General features: G+C 46.9%; 1 protein-coding gene across 1 annotated transcript in view; it reads left to right on the top strand.

Moving 5' to 3' along the window:
• CLCN4 (chloride voltage-gated channel 4) overlaps positions 1-18,227 on the top strand; it is a 53,173-nt gene that overhangs the window by 29,320 nt on the left and 5,626 nt on the right. Inside the window, exons 8-11 of the mRNA XM_049766741.1 lie at positions 1,157-1,702; positions 3,787-3,973; positions 5,170-5,568; positions 10,509-10,725. Coding sequence (XP_049622698.1) covers positions 1,157-1,702; positions 3,787-3,973; positions 5,170-5,568; positions 10,509-10,725 — 1,349 coding nt within the window. The remainder of the gene's footprint in view (positions 1-1,156; positions 1,703-3,786; positions 3,974-5,169; positions 5,569-10,508; positions 10,726-18,227) is intronic.

Genomic DNA, 18,227 nt, shown 5'->3' with positions numbered 1-18,227 from the left:
TGGTTACTCCTGGCTTAATGCTCAGAGTCATTTTTGGCAGTGCGCAGGGGATCCTTTTGGATGCTACGAATCAAATCTGGGTTTGCCACTTGCAAGGCAAACCCCCTCCTTGCTGTGCTATTACTCCGGCCCTTGCTTTCAATTATTGGACTTAAATGCTGCCAGGATAGTTTGGGAGCAACATTGACTTTTTTGTATAACTGACTTCATTAAGAGTTTTTGTTTTAAGCACCCCAAAGGGGAGGATGTATTCTGGGGACCTGGCTCTGTCTCCCCAAAAATTTTTTCTCAAGACATTGAAGTTTGAATCTTCTAGAACTTCACCTTAGCTCACATTAGAAAACACTCCCTTAGCCTTCAGCCATGTCAGAATGTGCAAGCTCATGTCCAGCCTTGTGCCAGAAAATTCCATTCCTGAGATTGTTTTCCTCAATCCATTGTGTTATCTCTGTGGTCATGTCCAGAGGTCGATTTGCTTTCAGAAGGGTCTCGATGCCACACACAATATTGTGCTTAAATATTTTATTTCTCTTTAAATAAGCAGTGCCAGCCCAGTAAGATCCCAGGAAATATGATAGGAAAGTTCCATAGAAATCTCCCAAGCCCAGTGAGCCTATAAAGGAGCATAGAAGCTTAACTAGCACCAACCTCATTCCAGGAAATCCTCAGACACTGACTTTAGTAACACCATGGAGAGAGACAACAAGCATTTCAAATTGACCTGTGATCTTCATTTTGATCATTTCATTGGCCTTTGTGTTGTAACAAATAGTATGAAATAAATTTGTGTCTGCAAAGAGGCAGACTAGGGTGGTGGGTGGGAGATTGGGAATACTGGGGAAGGGAAGTACTACCACACTGGTGGTAGTATTATCGGGGACATTGAATGCCTAAAACAACTATTATAAACAACTTAGCAAATCATGGTTAGATTAAAAATTATTAGAGAAAAGTGGCACCCACGTTATTTGGTTATAATCCATCCCACTCTTAGGTAGGTTGACTTGTGCCTACTTCGAGCCAAGTGACAGAGCTTGTACATAGATCTCTGGTGCTGAGTGAGTTTCATGTTAAGTCCCCTGGCACCCCTATTAGGGCTGGAGTCAGGACAGCCATTTCTTGAATGGTTCTGGCAATTTCTGCGTCCTGCTTACAGGTCAGTTATTATTTCCCGTTGAAGACGCTCTGGCGCTCCTTCTTTGCCGCCCTCGTGGCAGCCTTCACACTTCGCTCCATTAACCCCTTTGGGAATAGTCGTCTTGTTCTCTTTTACGTGGAGTATCACACGCCCTGGTACATGGCTGAGCTCTTCCCCTTCATCCTGTTGGGAGTCTTCGGGGGCCTGTGGGGTACCCTTTTCATCCGCTGCAACATCGCCTGGTGCCGGAGACGCAAAACAACACAGCTTGGGAAGTACCCAGTGCTGGAGGTGATTGTGGTGACGGCCATCACTGCCATCATCGCCTACCCCAACCCTTACACACGTCGGAGTACCAGTGAGCTCATATCACAGCTGTTCAACGACTGTGGGGCCTTGGAGTCCTCACAGCTCTGTGACTACATCAACGATCCCAACATGACCCGGCCTGTGGATGACATTCCTGACCGGCCTGCTGGCATTGGGGTCTACACTGCCATGTGGCAGCTGGCTCTGGCACTCATCTTCAAGATTGTCATTACTATCTTCACCTTTGGTATGAAGGTAAGCCAGGGGAAGGACCACTGGGGAACAGTGCCCGCTCAGCTGAATGCTGTCTCCTGAGTGTTCTCACATGCCAGATCCTTGATGCTCCCACAAACAGGAAATAGTGCCACTCTTGCCACTTCTATTCATTAAAGTACTGGAAATACTTGTCAGAGCAATTAGGCAAGAAAAAGATGTCAAGATAGGATATCCAGATAGGAATGAAAGAAGTCAGATTCTCATTATTTGTGGATGACAATCCTAAAGACTGTACAAAAATATTCTAGAAAAAATAGGTCTGTATAATGAAGTGGCAGGCTATAAGATTAATAGGCAAAAATATGGCTTAAAATAGATCTGTATAGTAAAGTGGCAGGTTATAAGATTAATAGGCAAAAATATGGCTTTTCTAGATACCAATAACTAAAGAGATACTTTTAAAAAAATTATCCCATTCACAGTTGTACTTAAAAAATCAAGTATCTCAGAATCAACTAAAGCGGAAATCGTGATTTAGATATTTGAATCTCCACTGAGCCATGCTCATGGGACCATAACACTTTCTGTGTGCAGTTGTGGTTTGTTCCTTTCATTGATATAATTGACACATTTTTATTAATGTGGGGCCCACATCTCTCTGGTGGTGGTGGAGTGGGGGTGGCACATAGTGCTGGTGGTTGATCTGAGTCCTTCTTCATTCTAGACTCACACTTGGCTTGTTCCTTTCAAAAAATCTAAGGGGGCTGGTGATAGGCCTCAAAGGCTGGGGCTTTAGGACAAAACAGGTGGAGAAGAGGTGTGACTGGAGCTGTTCCCTGAGGCTGAATATTCTGTTGTCATGGCTTCCGATGCCCATAGCTGATTCCTTGAACATTCCAGATGAAATGCTAGGTCTGAGGTCCTTTCAGAGAGGTGGTTTCCCCGATGTCACTCCAAGCTGGGTGTGAATATTGCCCCCTATTCTCACTAGATGAATTAAAGTGGTTTTTTTTAATTCCATGAAGGGCTGTCCATACTATTAGCAAAATCATGGCAATATGTTTCTATTTCTTTCCTTTAATAGTGTTCACACCCACTATTGCTTGTGTGTTTGTGTGTGGTGCTTGCTGTGCTTGGATCTAACTCCAGGCCTCACACATGTGGGACATATGCTCTACCCACTATGTAAGCTTTGCTTTTTGATGGTTCTGGGATCATATCTAGCCTCCTGTATGCCAAACCTGTGCTCAGCCCACTGAGCTGGCTCCCCAAACTGATACCCCCTTTTATTTTATTTCATTTTATTGTTATTAATATTAATATTGTAATTATTTTGGCTTTTAGGTCACATCCGGCAGTGGTGCTCAGGGTTTACTCCTGGCTCTGCACTCAGAAATCACCCCAGGCAGACTTGGGGACCAGATGGGATGCCGGGAATCAAACAGATGCCGGGATCTGTCCAGGGTTGGCCACATGCAAAGTAAATGCCCTACTGCTGTGCTATCCTTCCAGCCCCCTGACGCTCCCTTTTAAGAGTCCGTCAAGAAATGCTGCAAGGGCCAGAGCAATAGCACAGCAGTAGTTCATTTGCCTTGTACACATCTGACCCAGGATGGATCTGGGTTCAATACCTGGCATCCCATATGGTCCCCTAGCCTGCCAGAAATGATTTCTGAGCACAGAGCAAGGAGTAATGCCTGAACACTGCTGCTGGGTGTGACCAAAACCAAACAAACAAAAAACAAAACCCATAAAAAACCCAAAACAAGAAGTGCTGAATGTGCAAGGGGGGGGGTTGGCACTTCCTGTAGCAGTGGCTCCCATGGGCTGTGTCTGCTTGAATTCACTGCACACTATCCTGGGTGGCTTTCGGTGGAGAGGAAGTGAGACTGTAAGGATGCACAAGAAATAAGATTGAAGTCCTTTGTTCCCCATTCTCAACAGCTGACCCATTCTCAACAGCTGACCCATTTCACCAGCTGCACCTCTTTTGAAGATGGGAGCCAATACAGGCTATATGTGTGTTTGTGTGTGTGTGTGTGTGTGTGTGTGCTGGGGGTAGTGGTGACTTGGAGTTTGGGGGTCCATCTTTCATGCTGCTTTTTCCTCTTTGTTCCCTGGAGATTCCTTCTGGCTTATTCATCCCTAGCATGGCTGTGGGAGCAATGGCAGGCAGAATGGTGGGCATCGGCGTGGAGCAGCTGGCATATCATCACCACGACTGGATCATCTTCAGGAATTGGTGTCGGCCTGGAGCAGACTGTGTCACACCAGGACTATACGCCATGGTGGGAGCGGCAGCCTGCCTAGGTATATCCCCAAGGGGCACAGAGGCACATAGTAAAGGTGACATGCAGCAAGAAGGCAGATGTAGACTCAGGGGCCCTGTCAGGATAGGCAAGGTTCTGCAGCAGTAACAGGTAAGACTGAAATCAGCAGCTCACCACACCAAGGCTCACCTCTTACTAATGGCACCTGGTTGATCTGTGCTTCAGGGAGTCCCTATTCGGGACTTTTCCCAGTTGCTATGACCTGTTGTCATCCTAAGTTGGGCCTCCCATGGTCTTTCTCAGGCACACACAGAGCAACAGAAAACTTGTCTGATACATGGTTTCCCTGCTAGGACTCAGGCACCAAGTCTAGCTCTCGCCTTGATTCTCAGCCTGTACACAGAGATGGCCTTTCTGTGTTGTGCTCTGAACACTTTTCATAAAGTTTCTTTGCTGAGTAAAGGGTTGATGTGTGGCCTGGGTTTCTGAGGCTGGACTGGGCTGTACAAAGAACATGCATGAGCTTCATTATTGTGGCCTTAAGTTGGATGTGAATAAGAAAGTATCTGAACAGAAAGCCACATCAAGGGAGATTTTGTATTTGTTGGTGAAAATGTTGTGACCAAAAGATTTCACCTTATAATTCCCCAGGGGAAATATTCAGTAATTTCTAATTCAGTGCTGCTGCTGACTTGATAGATGATATCCCTTTGGAGACTGTGAGAGTGTGTGTGTGTATTGTTCAGTGATGGGATGGCGTCACCACAATTAATGACATTTTATGACATCCAGGCCACATCTGGATGATGAAACTGACACCTAAGTGGGTGAAGGCTTTCTTAGAACATGCGATCCCTATGCACATGTTCTTTTTGCCAAATCTTATAAAGTTTTAAGCTCTCTGCAAGATTGGGTGTTAGTATTATGCCCCCCTATGAATATGGGGGGACACATGAGGCAGGTCAGCTCCCTTGCCTGCCTCCAGCCCCTAGGAATCTTTACCTTCTTCTATGTACTAGGGTTCTGGAGGAGGACCCCTCCCTGAAGAGTGTGGCCTCTGTGCATAAATAGCCCAGCTACACCTCTCTGGAAAAAGCCTTCTTTGGAACCTCATGTTCACAGAACCAGGGCTCTGCTGAAGTGGGGGGGCATCTCTTGGGGAGGGATCAAGTGGCTCTGCAGGACACACTGAAGTTGGGGTGTGGTCAGGAATTTCACCCGTCTCTTGGCTTCCAGGTGGGGTAACCCGGATGACGGTGTCACTGGTGGTCATCATGTTCGAGCTGACAGGCGGCCTTGAGTACATTGTTCCCCTGATGGCGGCTGCTGTCACCAGCAAGTGGGTAGCGGATGCCTTTGGGAAGGAGGGCATTTACGAGGCGCACATCCACTTGAATGGGTACCCATTCCTGGATGTCAAGGATGAGTTTACCCACCGCACACTGGCCACCGATGTCATGCGGCCCCGGCGGGGCGAGCCTCCACTGTCAGTACTCACGCAGGACAGCATGACGGTGGAGGATGTGGAGACGCTCATCAAGGAGACTGACTACAATGGCTTCCCTGTTGTGGTGTCCAGAGACTCAGAGCGCCTCATCGGCTTCGCCCAGAGGAGAGAACTCATCCTGGCCATCAGTGAGTAAAGTCGGGTGTGCCCCGACTCAGGAATGGGCCCCCAGGGATCTAATGCATATTTTCACGTACTAGACCTGGATTGGAGCCTCCCCCAAGCTATCCACCAGTGCCAAAACTGTGGGGTTTAGCATGTTGTTGGAAGCACTTAATCCATAAGGCTGACCTCCCCAAGGCATTCTTCACTGAGAAAGGGCAGGGCCCTGTTTCGGCCGGCCAACTGCTTGCCCTGCCCAGGCCACACTGGCCAATTGCAATGATCAGAACCCACTAAGGTTATGGAGCAGGCATGGTAAAAAGTCACTGCTTTGGGGTGCTTCTCAGTCTGCTGCTCTGCAGCCAGCTGTGCTAAACTGCATTAGGGGGGTCCCCATAGCCTGGGACTGACGGCATCAAAGGGAAGGAGATGTAGAAGGATCCCTGAGATGCCTGTGTGAAGGGCTCATAGCTTGGACATGTTAGGGTGTTAGGAACTCTGCTGACCACCTGCTGGGCAGGTGTGCTGCGCCTGTTTTGGGGGGTACTTTGCTGCCCTTGCATGCACTTGACAATTCTGCAAAGTTGATAAATTGCCCCCAGAAACCCACCTTCACCTTCCTGCCTCCTCATCATTGGCTCTTCGGGAATTTCTAAAACCTACTTCTGATGGTTAATAACATCCAAGCTCTTAAAAAAAATCCCTTTGGAGATCCAGTAATTGTCTCAATTCGGTTCATTTTTGCAAATATGTTTAACCACTTCCCCCAAAGTAGCAATTGATTGGCTAGTTGAGACCCCTGGGCACATTATTTCCTAGGTATTCAGTCATGATGCTTCTCTTCATCCGCACTTGTCAGTTTGAGGACCTTGAAGCAAAATTGTTCCTTGACATATAAGGAAGTTTGATTCCACCATAGCCATAGAAGCAGGGTTGGGTTTGTTTTTAAAAGAATACTCGCAGGAGCCTTGAAAAATGGATACTACCATCCCTGAACTCTTTTGAAGGGAAGTTTGAAATTTCAAAACCCGAGTAATAAATCTCCCAGCCTCTGTTGCCAGTTGTGTGGGCCCAGGCACACCTGCCTGGAGCCAGCTGATTAATTTTGCTCTAATCAAGTGGGGAGCAGTCATCCCTATTCTCATCAGCCAGCCAGAGGAGAAATTTAAGCTTACCAACTACGCACTCTCCTAGAAGCTATGTTTGGAATGTCTGAAGAGGCGGCATATGGCATCAATAATACCTCTTTGCCTTCAATCAGACCTACAGTGGTTGAAGGCTGCTCCTTGCATGGTTAGTGGAAAGATACTGCATCGTTGTTTCTGAGCAATCAGAAAAGCTGTCTTCCTGATTGGTAGAAATAGGAGAATCCCATGCTTAGTTGGAGAAATTCCTGAATTGCAGCAATGTGGGCCTTCACGTGACTAGAGACAGATGGCATCAACGTGTAAATAAAAGCTTGTGTGTGAGACCAGAGAGACAGAGCACAGCAGGGAGGGCATTTGCCTTTTACATGGCCAACCCAGGTTTGATCTCTGGCATCCCATCAGGTCCCCCATGGGCCTGCCAGGAGTGATCCTTGAGTGCAGGGACAGGAGTAATTCCTGTGCATGGCCAGGTGTGGCCCTCCAAAGAAAACCTATAGCTTGTAAGTAGCCCAGGCCAGTTTTTTCAAGGGCATCAGAAGCAAAGGATAGACCCAAGGATAGATCCAAGGGTCGACCAAGGATAGATCTAAGAATAGTTCTAATGGTAAATCCAAGGGTCGATCCAAGGATAGATCTAAGGATAGGTCCAAGGGTAGATCCAAGAGTAGATCCAAGGATAGATCTAAGGATAGGTCCAAGGGTAGATCTAAGTATAGATTCAAGGATAAATTCAAGGGTAAATCTAAGGATAGACCCCAGGGTAGATTCAAGGGTAGATCTAAGAATAGATCCACAGGTAGATCCAAGGATAGAGCCAAGGCAATTTGAAAAGGAAGAGGTCAGTAGAGGTGGTAAATGCAGCTTCATATTACAGATTGTTTTCAGAGGTAGGGGCAGCAGGTGGGATTTCCCTTCAGTTATGGAGTATCCATCCTTAGCTGTCAACTTTGTTACCAACTCAATGGCATCACAGCACCTGGGGACATATGAGTCCTTGGTCCAAGTTCCTGGGAAATGCAACTTTACATCTTGGTGCCTTTGGCAAATGGAAGGCTCTTCAGTTAGGGGAAGAAAGATTCAGGGCAAATTCGGCAGGAAGCTGATTAAGCTCTAGCCATGAGTAAGGGAAGTTCATGGTTTTCACCCAGTGGGTGACTCACTAACATCTCTAACTAACTAACTAACTAACTAACTAACTAACTAACTAACTAACTAACTAACTAACTAACTAACATTCACTAACATGTGAAGGGCTGGGCAAGACAAAGCAGGAAAGCCAAGGCAGGTTTGGAATGCTCTCTTTTCTGCGTGATGTCTGAACCTGCGCAGAGGGACTTACTCAGGGCTCAGGAAGTTCTACCTTGGCATAAGATCCTCGGCTGCATTAGGTCTGGACATTTTTGGTCCCTTCTGTCATCTTTGAGCCACTGCCTCCCTCCTCTCTGATCTTTTCTTCCAATTTGTTCTTTGAACCTCTTATTAAGCACATCTGTTTGACAGAATCTTTTTGATCTACTGTAGGGGTCATGTTTGGGGATGCTCAATGCTTGTGGGTGGCTGGTCACTCTGGTTTTTTTTTTGTTGTTGTTGTTTGTTTTTTTGGGCCACACCTGGCGGTACTCAAGGGTTATTCCTGGCTATCTGCTCAGAAATCACTCCTGGCAGGGACGGAGGACCATATGGGACGTTGGGATTCGAACCAACCACCTTAGGTCCTGGGTTGGCTGATTGCAAGGCAAACGCCGCTGTGCTATCTCTCCGGCCCCCAAGGCTGGTCACTCTTGAACCAAGCACAGTGCTGGCGGATGATCCCATGAAGACCAGCACCTTAGCTAACTGTTGAGCTATCTCTCTGATCCTGATAAATCTGTATTATTGTGGTTCCAAAGCCAGTAGCTGACACTCCAGTTGGCACTGAGCAGCTCATGCAGTGTTCTACAGGGACCCCTGCCTCTCACAGGCCCAGGCACCCGTTGATTCCTGCATTGGGGGAGCTCTGTTCTCTCTGCCATGTACCAGCCACTATCCAAACCCTGAGCCAGGTGAGCTGCTATGCTGATGGGTTGCATGGAGTCAGTAGGGTTAAACGTGTATCATTGATTTTAACAAGGGAACTCCCCCTTCCCTGGGTTGTGCTTGGTTTCATAAGGGGCTTAACAAATGGGTTAGCTATTGCTGAGGCACAGTGTCCCATTGGTTTTGTTTTGTTTTGGGGCCACACCTGGTGGTACTCAGAGATTCTTCCTGGCTCTGCACTCAGGAATGACTCCTGGTGGTGCTTGGAGGACCATGTTAGATGCTGGAGATCAAACTTGGGCTGGCTATATTGAAGGCCTTTCCCGCTGTCTAATCACTCCAGCCTGGGGATCCTACTTGATCCTGAGGCTAAAGCCAGTAGTGGAACGAGCTGGGATTCCTGCTGTGGCCAGTTACATCCCTGCCTCATTGCCTGTCCAGTGCTCAGTGGATTTGGGTAACACCTGCTTTCACCATGTGCCATGTTAGTGGCTTAGGGCAGTGGGTAGGTGACTCCCATGCCATTTGATGTCACTCTTTTGGGCATGATTGCATTCATTACAGGTATTTGCCCTTTGTCCCCATGGGACACAGACCTTTTCCATCTCAATCTGCCCTGGTGTGGCCACTTTTCCATTTGAGGATCTGATAGCAGGAAATGCCCCGAGAGCAGATGGGCCAATGTGGGTTTTCCACGAACAATACAGGTGACTCACCATCTTGGAGAAGGCAGGAAATGGATTCGAGAAACGAGGATCTGTTTTTAAAGCAAGGCACATTTTTCCTAACCTTTTCCCATGAACTAAAAGCAAGATTAAAATTCCAACAGAAGGAAAATCGCCTTGGAGAAATATCTTGAGAGGGTGGATTTTTTTCACATGTGACTTAAAATAGCCTGGTTTCTAGCACTGCAGAAAAGTGTCTTTTCTAATGAGCTCCTGTTACCCGACTTTTCCCCAGCCCTCACTTACATGGCCTTGCTCCAGATAGAAGTCCACTAATTGTTACCATAACAATTTTACTATCATATTTAAAAAAGAAATTCACAAATGGCCCATTTTCCATAAGGAGATGCAAGAGGAGAATGGATAGGGCCATTCAGGGGTTACTTCTTTGGACCCAAGGACCCTGTTTGGAACTGAGCTAAGCCTCTGAGCCGTGAGCCTGGGATAACCTGTTGGTTTCTCATTCACTTCAAGGTTCCTAATGCCACTAGGAGCTGCTCAAAATTTGTAAAATGATTCTGTCAGAGGGTCTTTGCAACTTAGTATGCCTTAAATGAATTTTGGATGACATCAGCCCATGGTGAGGTGTAGGAGTGTTAGGACAGAAAGGGATGTTGGGAATTTGGGGGAGACCAGTGAATGTGGGGCTTTTATGCAGCTTGGATGAGGTGGGCTGCCCATTTTGCAAGTATGTGGCTTGAGTCTCTCATTAAGAATTTGGGGCTTGGTAGGCTGAGAAATAGCACAGCAGGGAGGGCACTTGCTGACCCAAATTCAATCCCCAGCACCCTGTATAGTCTTCTGAGACTGCCAAGAGTAACCTCAAGTTCAGAGAGCCAGGGCTAAGCCTTGAGCAACACCAGATGTGGCCCCAAATGAAAAGAATTTGAGGGTTGGGGTCGTGAATGGTATAGCAGGGTACTCATCATGTATGTGGTCGGCCTTGGTTTGATCCTTGGTTCTCTGAGTACTGTCAGATGTGATCCTTGAGCACTGTCCAGTGTGGCTCCTGCAAAAAAGAAGCCTTCAGGGGTTTTGGGGTGCTATGCAGTTGACAGTCCCATTTGCCTGTTCTAGAGAATGCCAGGCAGAGGCAGGAGGGCATTGTGAGCAACTCTGTCATGTACTTCACGGAGGAGCCTCCGGAGCTGCCGGCCAACAGCCCACACCCCCTGAAGCTGCGGCGGGTCCTGAATCTCAGCCCTTTCACCGTCACTGACCACACCCCCATGGAGACAGTGGTCGACATCTTCCGGAAGCTGGGGCTTCGCCAGTGTCTGGTGACACGCAGTGGGTGAGTGTGGGCACTTGATCAAGGGGATGTGGTCTTTGGGCAGTCAGCCCTGGGGCAGCCCGTGTGCCAAGGGCTAGATCCCCAGATCCATGGGGTACTTGGGGTGGGCAGAAGATGGGGCCTGCTCTGTGCTCCTGGACTAGCATGTCCCCTGAACCCTGACGAGGCTTACAGGAGAAGCTGGGGCAAGGCCCTCCCTCCACCTGTCAAATGTCTTTGTTGTATGGTTAGAGAAATGTCTCCCACAGGACCAGGCTGGTGCTCCAGCAAGAGCACTTGCCTTTTGCTTGAGGCCCTGGGTTCAATTCCTGACACTGTCAAAGAACAAAATCCTGTGTCTTAGACCCTGAAACACCTTCATGTTTTCAAAGCAGATCATGTGGGTGAGCTGTGAGGTTGGGGTGTCCCCACAGCTCCGGCCGCCACAGCATTGTTACCTTAGCCTGGTAACATGAACCAGGAAGCCAGCCCTGGCCAGACCCAAGCTTCTTGCAGGTCTGAATGGGCTCCGAAGTTTGTCCCAAATTCTGGGCCTTGCTTCAGAATATGCATGGATGAAGGCAGGGCTCAGTCAGGGCAGCCTGGAAGTGGGGTACCTGGCTGATTTATTCTGCTCCAGCCTGGGCTAAGGAGACATTGATCTCAGACACAGTTTGAGCCTTCATGGATTCTCGAGGCTTCATGTTCCAACACCATTTTAGAACTTAACCTAACTCCTTGCCCCCAGGCTGAGGAAGGAGTCCTGAGATTTGGGGGGTGATCATCTGAGAGTGGGGTGCTCTAGGTGTCTCACAGATGTTCCTTGCCCCCCCCACTATGCCAAAGGGTCAGTGCCCACAACAGATCCCTGTCACTACCCCAGAGGCCTGGGCCTGGATACAGCTGCATTTTATGTATCTGGATGTAAGTTGCAGCTTACAGTGTCTGTGTGCCCTCTGTCCTGCCAGTGAGCGAGCCAGTCTTGCTTGTCCCCCAGAATCTCTCCTAGAAAGGCTGAGCATCTCTTCAGCAGGGCCACAGTGAGTGGTGGACCAGGGCATGGGCCGTAGAGAGACAGTAAGCCTGGCTTTGCAGCTGGCCATCATTTCCTTTATTTGGGTTTTTGGGCCACACCTGGTGGTGCTCAGGGCTGTCTCCTAGTTTATCACTCAGAAATCCCTCCTGGTAGTACTTGGGAAACCCTATGAGAAGCCGGGGTTTGAGCCCAGTTTAGCGGTGTGTAAGGTAAACACCCTCCCAGCTGTGCTATCACATTGCTCCCACAATGGCATATTATTTCTGCTGGTGGCTTCAAGATGCTTAGTTCTTCTCAGTGGCATGGGCAGGCCTGGGCCAGCCCTGATGATGACTGCTCTGGTCCGGGGAGGGGCACCAAGATTGGCTGTGTTGTCCCATTCCCAGGGGACACCCACTTTGTTGCAGTTGGTCCGATTTGTCTTTGACTTGCCTGCACTTGACCTTAGTCTCCTCACTGCAGTGATGGACCATTGTGGTCCCAAGTGGACCAGTCTAGTCTCCTTTGGAATAATATCCAGTGTCAGTTTGCATTGCAGTTGGGCCCAGAATGGCTGCTCACACCTCACAGAAAAGCCCAGGAGAATTTCCTGTGATTTCTGGGCGCCGAAATTGGCGCAGACTGTTTTGCGAGCAAACACACTCACACTCTCCCTCCTTGGTGCTTCGTCTTTTAAACAAACACAGATGCTAATACGTTAGTGCTGGCAGGCGAGCCTGGCCGGCGGCCTTTCATCTCCTTGGGCTTCCAGCCAACGAGGCACGTCTGGAACTGGCCTGCATTCTCCATCTGTGTTGGCCATGTGCTGGTCCTGCCTTTGCGGGGTGTCTTGAGACGTCTTGGGGCCCAGTTCAAGACAAAACCAGGCCAGGAACCACAGAGGTCTAGGTCCCCAGAAGGGCCCAGAGAACAGAGCTGATGACCTCCACTTTTCCCCCAGGCACTACCTATTGGGAAACAGGGCCATGGCCAGGGTGGCTTTCTCAGGATAGTCCCTACTGCTGCCCATTGAGGCACAGCCACAGTTCAGGTTGACCTGCTTTCCCCAGTCTCACAGGAACTGCTGGCCAAATGTGCTAGACGAACTAACACTGAATTTGAGTTCTTTGAGAACATTTCATGTAACTTGGGAGCACTGTTAGACTTCATTGGATGACCATGGAGCTTTCTTCTTGGGTGATAATTATTGTCTCAGGCCTAGGGACCTGAATTCCTGCTTCTTCACCATCCTTGTCACCAGCTTGGATGTCTTAATGACTTGGCTTTGACAGGAGTGCCTGATGTTTGGGTGCAAATGGTAGGATAAATGTTTTCCTTTCTGCTGTGGGAGGAAGTGAGAGAGACGGAGACAGAAAGACAGTGCAGGGACTGCATCACTTTGCAGACTTTCACAAGCCAGTTTGCAAAATAATATTGGCTTATATTTGTGGGGCAGGCCAGAGTGATAAAACAGCAGAGAGGAAGTTTGCCTTGTATGAGGCTGACCAGGTTCAATCCCCAGTATCCCATATGGTCCCCTGAGCACAGCCAGGTGTGGTCTATAACCCACCCCCCAAAAAGATTGACCCAATATGCTTTCTAGCATGAAGTTCCAACTAGGGCCCCTTCCTCAGTCAGTGCTTAGCTGAGTCTGTTATTTGAAAGCTGGAGAAGGTTCCAAAAATAGGGACAATGTCTGAAGCCTCTGAGCCTGTCATCTAAAGAAAAGGGGACCATGGTGTAGGCATTGAGATCTAATCACAGCTCTCTGAGACACAGAGGTGGGGGCAAATGCTTTCCTTCCCCATTCATTTTTTATTTTATTGATTTTTTTTTGTTTCATGATGATGATGATGTTTTGAGTCATAGAAAGCCATGCTCAGAGCTTCGTTTCAGTTCTGCGCTCAGGAATCATTCTTGATGGGCTCGGGGGACCCTATGTGGTGCCGGGGATCGAACCTGGGTCAACTGAGTGCAAGGCAAGAGTTTTCTCTGTTGTCCTATCTACCCACATTTTGATTTTAAAAAGTGTGGAAGGTCTTTTCTAAATGGAAGGATCCAATAACCTGCCTTGTGGCTACATTGGGAGAATTGGACCTTTAAAGAGGTACTTCCAGTTCAAAGCTATCTCAAGACTGGAGCTCCTGTAAAAAGATGCAGAAGAGGCAGCAAAGGGTGAAAAGGTGGTTGAGGGCACAGCCAGCATGAGGAGCAGTGTCTGTACAGCCAAACCAGCCTGTACCCCATTCTTGGCCTGGCAGCTGCTTGAATCATGGGGGCCATATTGGCCTCTTGTTAAGCAAGACAGGTTGCAGCTCGTGGTCTGGGCAGCCCCAGTAAGTGGGTCTCGGCCTCCAGCCTGGCAAGTTCATGCAGCAGTGTTTAGTTTTATAGCATCTTGAATTTCACTGCATTTGGATAAGTCATCATGCACTTGGGTCCAACCCAGCTGCTCCTGACAGCTGGGATGAAAACTGACCAGGGCTGGCTTGGTCCTGCCCCATACATTGCCCCTCTCAGCAACCGTGTCCCCCTCCCCCGCAGTTGGTGTTTTCAGAATGCAGTGAATGGTTTTTCTTTAGTCAGGAAGTTTTCAGTGTCTTGCTCCTGCCCTCAGTTTCCCTGATTCCCATCTAGCATGGGCATGTTGTACTTAACCAAAGATGCACTTGACTATTGGGTCTGTGCTTGGCCATTGTTATATTCCATGTGAGCATTTGACAGGTGGAAAATGACACGTGTCTTCATTCCAGCATCATGCATTCATTCCACTGTCCCCAGAATGCTCTGCTACACCCATTCACACCTCTTCCTCCCCATCCCTGGCTGCCACTGATCCTTTGACTGTATCCAGAGGCACCTTTTCCGGAATATTGTGGTTTTAGAACTGTCATATGCAGCCTTTGCTGATGGTCTTTGTTTTCTGAGTTGAATTCATTCTTGTCTCTTCATGCCTGGAGAATTAATTTCTTTTAGTGCTGAATCATTCATTGTTGATGTAGCACAGTTTATTTGTCCACTGAAAGACATCTTGGTTGCTTCCAAATTTGATCCACTGGAGAAAAAGTATTAATGTTTGGCAGTGCTCAGGGGCCCATCTGTGGTATGTCATAGGGTCAGCTACATGCAAGGTAAGTATTTAATGCTTGTGGCTGCATCATCAGTGTTCAAGGGTTCCTCTTGGCTCTGTGCTCAGAAGTTACTCTTGGCAGGCGTAGGGGACCCTGTGGGATGCCAGGGATCAAATCTGGGTCAGCCATGTGCAAGGCAAATGCTATCTCTGCTGTGTTATTACTCTGGCCCTAGGATTTTTTTAATTGAAGCCCCCATTTTTAAGATTATTCTTTTACATACCTACTATAGTGTCATTCAATTATTTTTATTATTTATTTATTATTTATTTATTATACCCCACTTTCACCCCAGAGCCAGTTGAAAGGTGGTTTGAGTGTAGAATTCAATGTAAGTTCACACATTGCCTTTGGTTGAATTTTCTCTTGAGGCTCTTGTCTAGAGCTCTTCCTGCCCATTCTGGCTTGTGATGTTTTTGAAGAACCCAGAGCTGCAGCCTCACACTCTGGATATGTTTCCTTCATTATTCTTTGGCTTCAGTCCCTTTGGGCACCCACTCAGGGTAACTGGTGCCATGTCAGCTTTCCCCAATTTGCTCCCACCCCTTGTTTGAGTCCCCTTCTCTTTAATATAATCTTGATACCACATGATGTTCCTGTTTTCTGGCAACCATTTCCCTAGAGGTTGGCAACTCTACTAGTGTTTTTTTTGGGGGGGTGAGGGGAGGTGGTATTGAAGCCACACCTGGCAGGGACCAGGGCTCACTCCTGGCTCTGTACTCAAGGATAACTCCTGGAAATGCTCAGGTAACCATATGCGATATCAGGGTCTGTCCCATGCAAGACAAGAGCTTTAACTCCTGTTTTATCTCTCCAGTCCCAAGGGAGCTAGTTGTTACACTGGAGGCTTTCAAATGCTGGCTTTACTTTTGTTTGTTTATTTGTTTGTCTTTGAACCATACACAGGAGTGCACAGGACTCACTCCTGGCTCTGTGATCAGGACTCACTCTTGACTGGGCTCAGGGGACCCGATGGGGTGCTTGAGACCGAACCTAGGTCAGCTACATGCAAGGCAAGCACCCTATCCTCTGTGCTCTCTTCAGTGCCCAAATGCCAACTTTTTTTTAAAAAATATATATAATTTATTTAAGGGGCTGGAGTGGTAGCACAAGTGGTAGGGCGTTTTGCCTTGCACGTGCTAACCTAGGATGGACTGTGGTTCGATCCTCAGGCATCCCATATGGTCCCCCAAGCCGGGAGTGATTTCTGAGCGCATAACCAGGAGTAACTGCTGAGCATCACCGAGTGTGGGCCAAAAAAAAACAAAAAAAGTTTAAAAAATATATAATTTACTTAAGCACCATGATTACAAACATATTCATAATTGAGTTTCAGCCATAAAATGCACACCTCCCCTTTACCAGTGCAACTTTCCTGCCACCATTGTCCCCCATTTCCCTCCTTCCCATACCCTGCATGTCTTCAAGACAGGCATTGTATTTCTCTAACATTTTCATGGTAGTTGTTAGTGTAGTTATTTCTGTAACTGCACTTACCACTCTTTGTGGTAAGTTTTATATTATGGGCTGGTTCATCTGGACTTCATCGCTATTTCTCTGGGTATTATTATTAGACTGTTTTATTTTTCTTAAATCTCACAGATGAGTGAGACTATTCTGTGTTTATCTCTATCCTTCTGACTTATTTCACTCAATATAAGAGTCTCCATATCGATCCAAGTATAGGCAAATTTCATGACTTCATTTTTGCTAAAAGCTGCATAGTATTCCATTGTATAGCTGTACCACAGTTTCTTTAGCCATTTGTCTGTTGTTGGGCATCTGGGTTGTTTCCAAATCCTGGCTATTGTAAATAGAGCTGCTATGAACATAGGAGTGCAGAGGGCATTATGGGATTGTGTTTTTGTAATCCTAGAGTATATTCCTAGGAGTGGTTATAGTTGGATCATATGGGATCTCAGTGTCCAGTTTTGTAAGGAATATACATATTTTCCAAAAAGGCTGGACTAGATGGCATTCCCACCAGCAGTGAATAAGAGTTCTTTTCTGCTCACATCCCTGCCAGCACTGATATTGTTCTTTGTTATGTATGCCAGTCTCTGTGGCTTGAGATGGTACCTCATTGTTTTTTGATTTGCATCTTCCTGAAACTATTGTTTCTAGGAGATTTTTGGTAGTCTTTAGGGTTTTCTAAATATAGTATCATGTCATCTGCAAACAGTGATGACAAACAGTGATGATCCTTTCCTATCTAGATGCCCTTGATATATTGTTCTTACCTATTTTGCTATTGCAGGTACTTCCAGTACTATATTGAATAGGAGTGGTGAGAGGGGGCAGCCTTGCCTTGTGCCATATCTTAGGGGAAAGGCTTTCAGTTTTTCTCCATTGAGTGTATTTTCCATGGGCTTGTGATAAATGGCCTTGACTATATTGAGAAAAGTTTCTTCCATTCCCATCTTGTTGAGATTTTTTTATCATGAATAAGTATTGGACCTTATTAAATGCTTTCTCTGCATTTATTGATATGATCACATGGTTTTTAATTTTCCTTTTGTTATGAATTACATTGATTGATTTATGTATGTTGAACCATCCTTCCATCTTCGGAATGAATCCTACTTGGTCATTGTGTATGACCTTCTTGATGAGGCATTGGATCCTATTTGCTAGGATTTTGTTGAGGATCCTTGCATCTATGTTCATCAGGGATATTGGTCTATAGTTCTCTTTTTTTTGGTGGCATCTCTCTTTGCTTTTGGTATTATGGTGATATTAGCTTGATAAAACTATTTGGGAGTGTTTCTTTTTCTTCAATTTCCTGGAAGAGCCTGAAAAGTATAGGATCGAACTGCGGTCCTTCCTTGGCTAGCTCTTGCAAAGCAGACACCTTACCTCTAGCACCACCTCACTGGCCCCCTGTACTTTAGTTTTTAGGAAAACTTGATTACCATTTTCATTTGTTCAGATATATTAGATCATCTTGATTCAACCTTGGGAAGTTATAAAAGTCCAAGAATTGGGCCCGGAGAGATAGCACAGTGGCGTTTGCCTTGCAAGCAGCCGATCCAGAACCAAAGGTGGTTGGTTCGAATCCTGGTGTCCCATATGGTCCCCCGTGCCTGCCAGGAGCTATTTCTGAGCAGACAGCCAGGAGTAACCCCTGAGCACCGCCGGGTGTGACCCAAAAACCAAAAAAAAAAAAAGGCCAAGAATTTATCCATTTCTTACAGGTTCTCATGTTTTGTGGCACAGAGTTTTTCAAAGTAATCTCTGATTACCCTTTTAATTTCTGTAGTATTTATGTAACCTGCTCATTTTCATTTCTGATTTGATTTATTTGTTCTCTTCATTTGTGAGTTTTGCTAGTGGTTTATCAATCTTGTTTATTTTTTCAAAGAATCAACTCTTGCTTT

This window comes from Suncus etruscus, chromosome X, assembly GCF_024139225.1.
Source record: "Suncus etruscus isolate mSunEtr1 chromosome X, mSunEtr1.pri.cur, whole genome shotgun sequence".
Classification (NCBI taxonomy): Eukaryota; Metazoa; Chordata; class Mammalia; order Eulipotyphla; family Soricidae; genus Suncus; species Suncus etruscus.
Note: the sequence above shows the minus strand (reverse complement) of the source record. Positions and strands in the feature narration are given on the sequence as shown.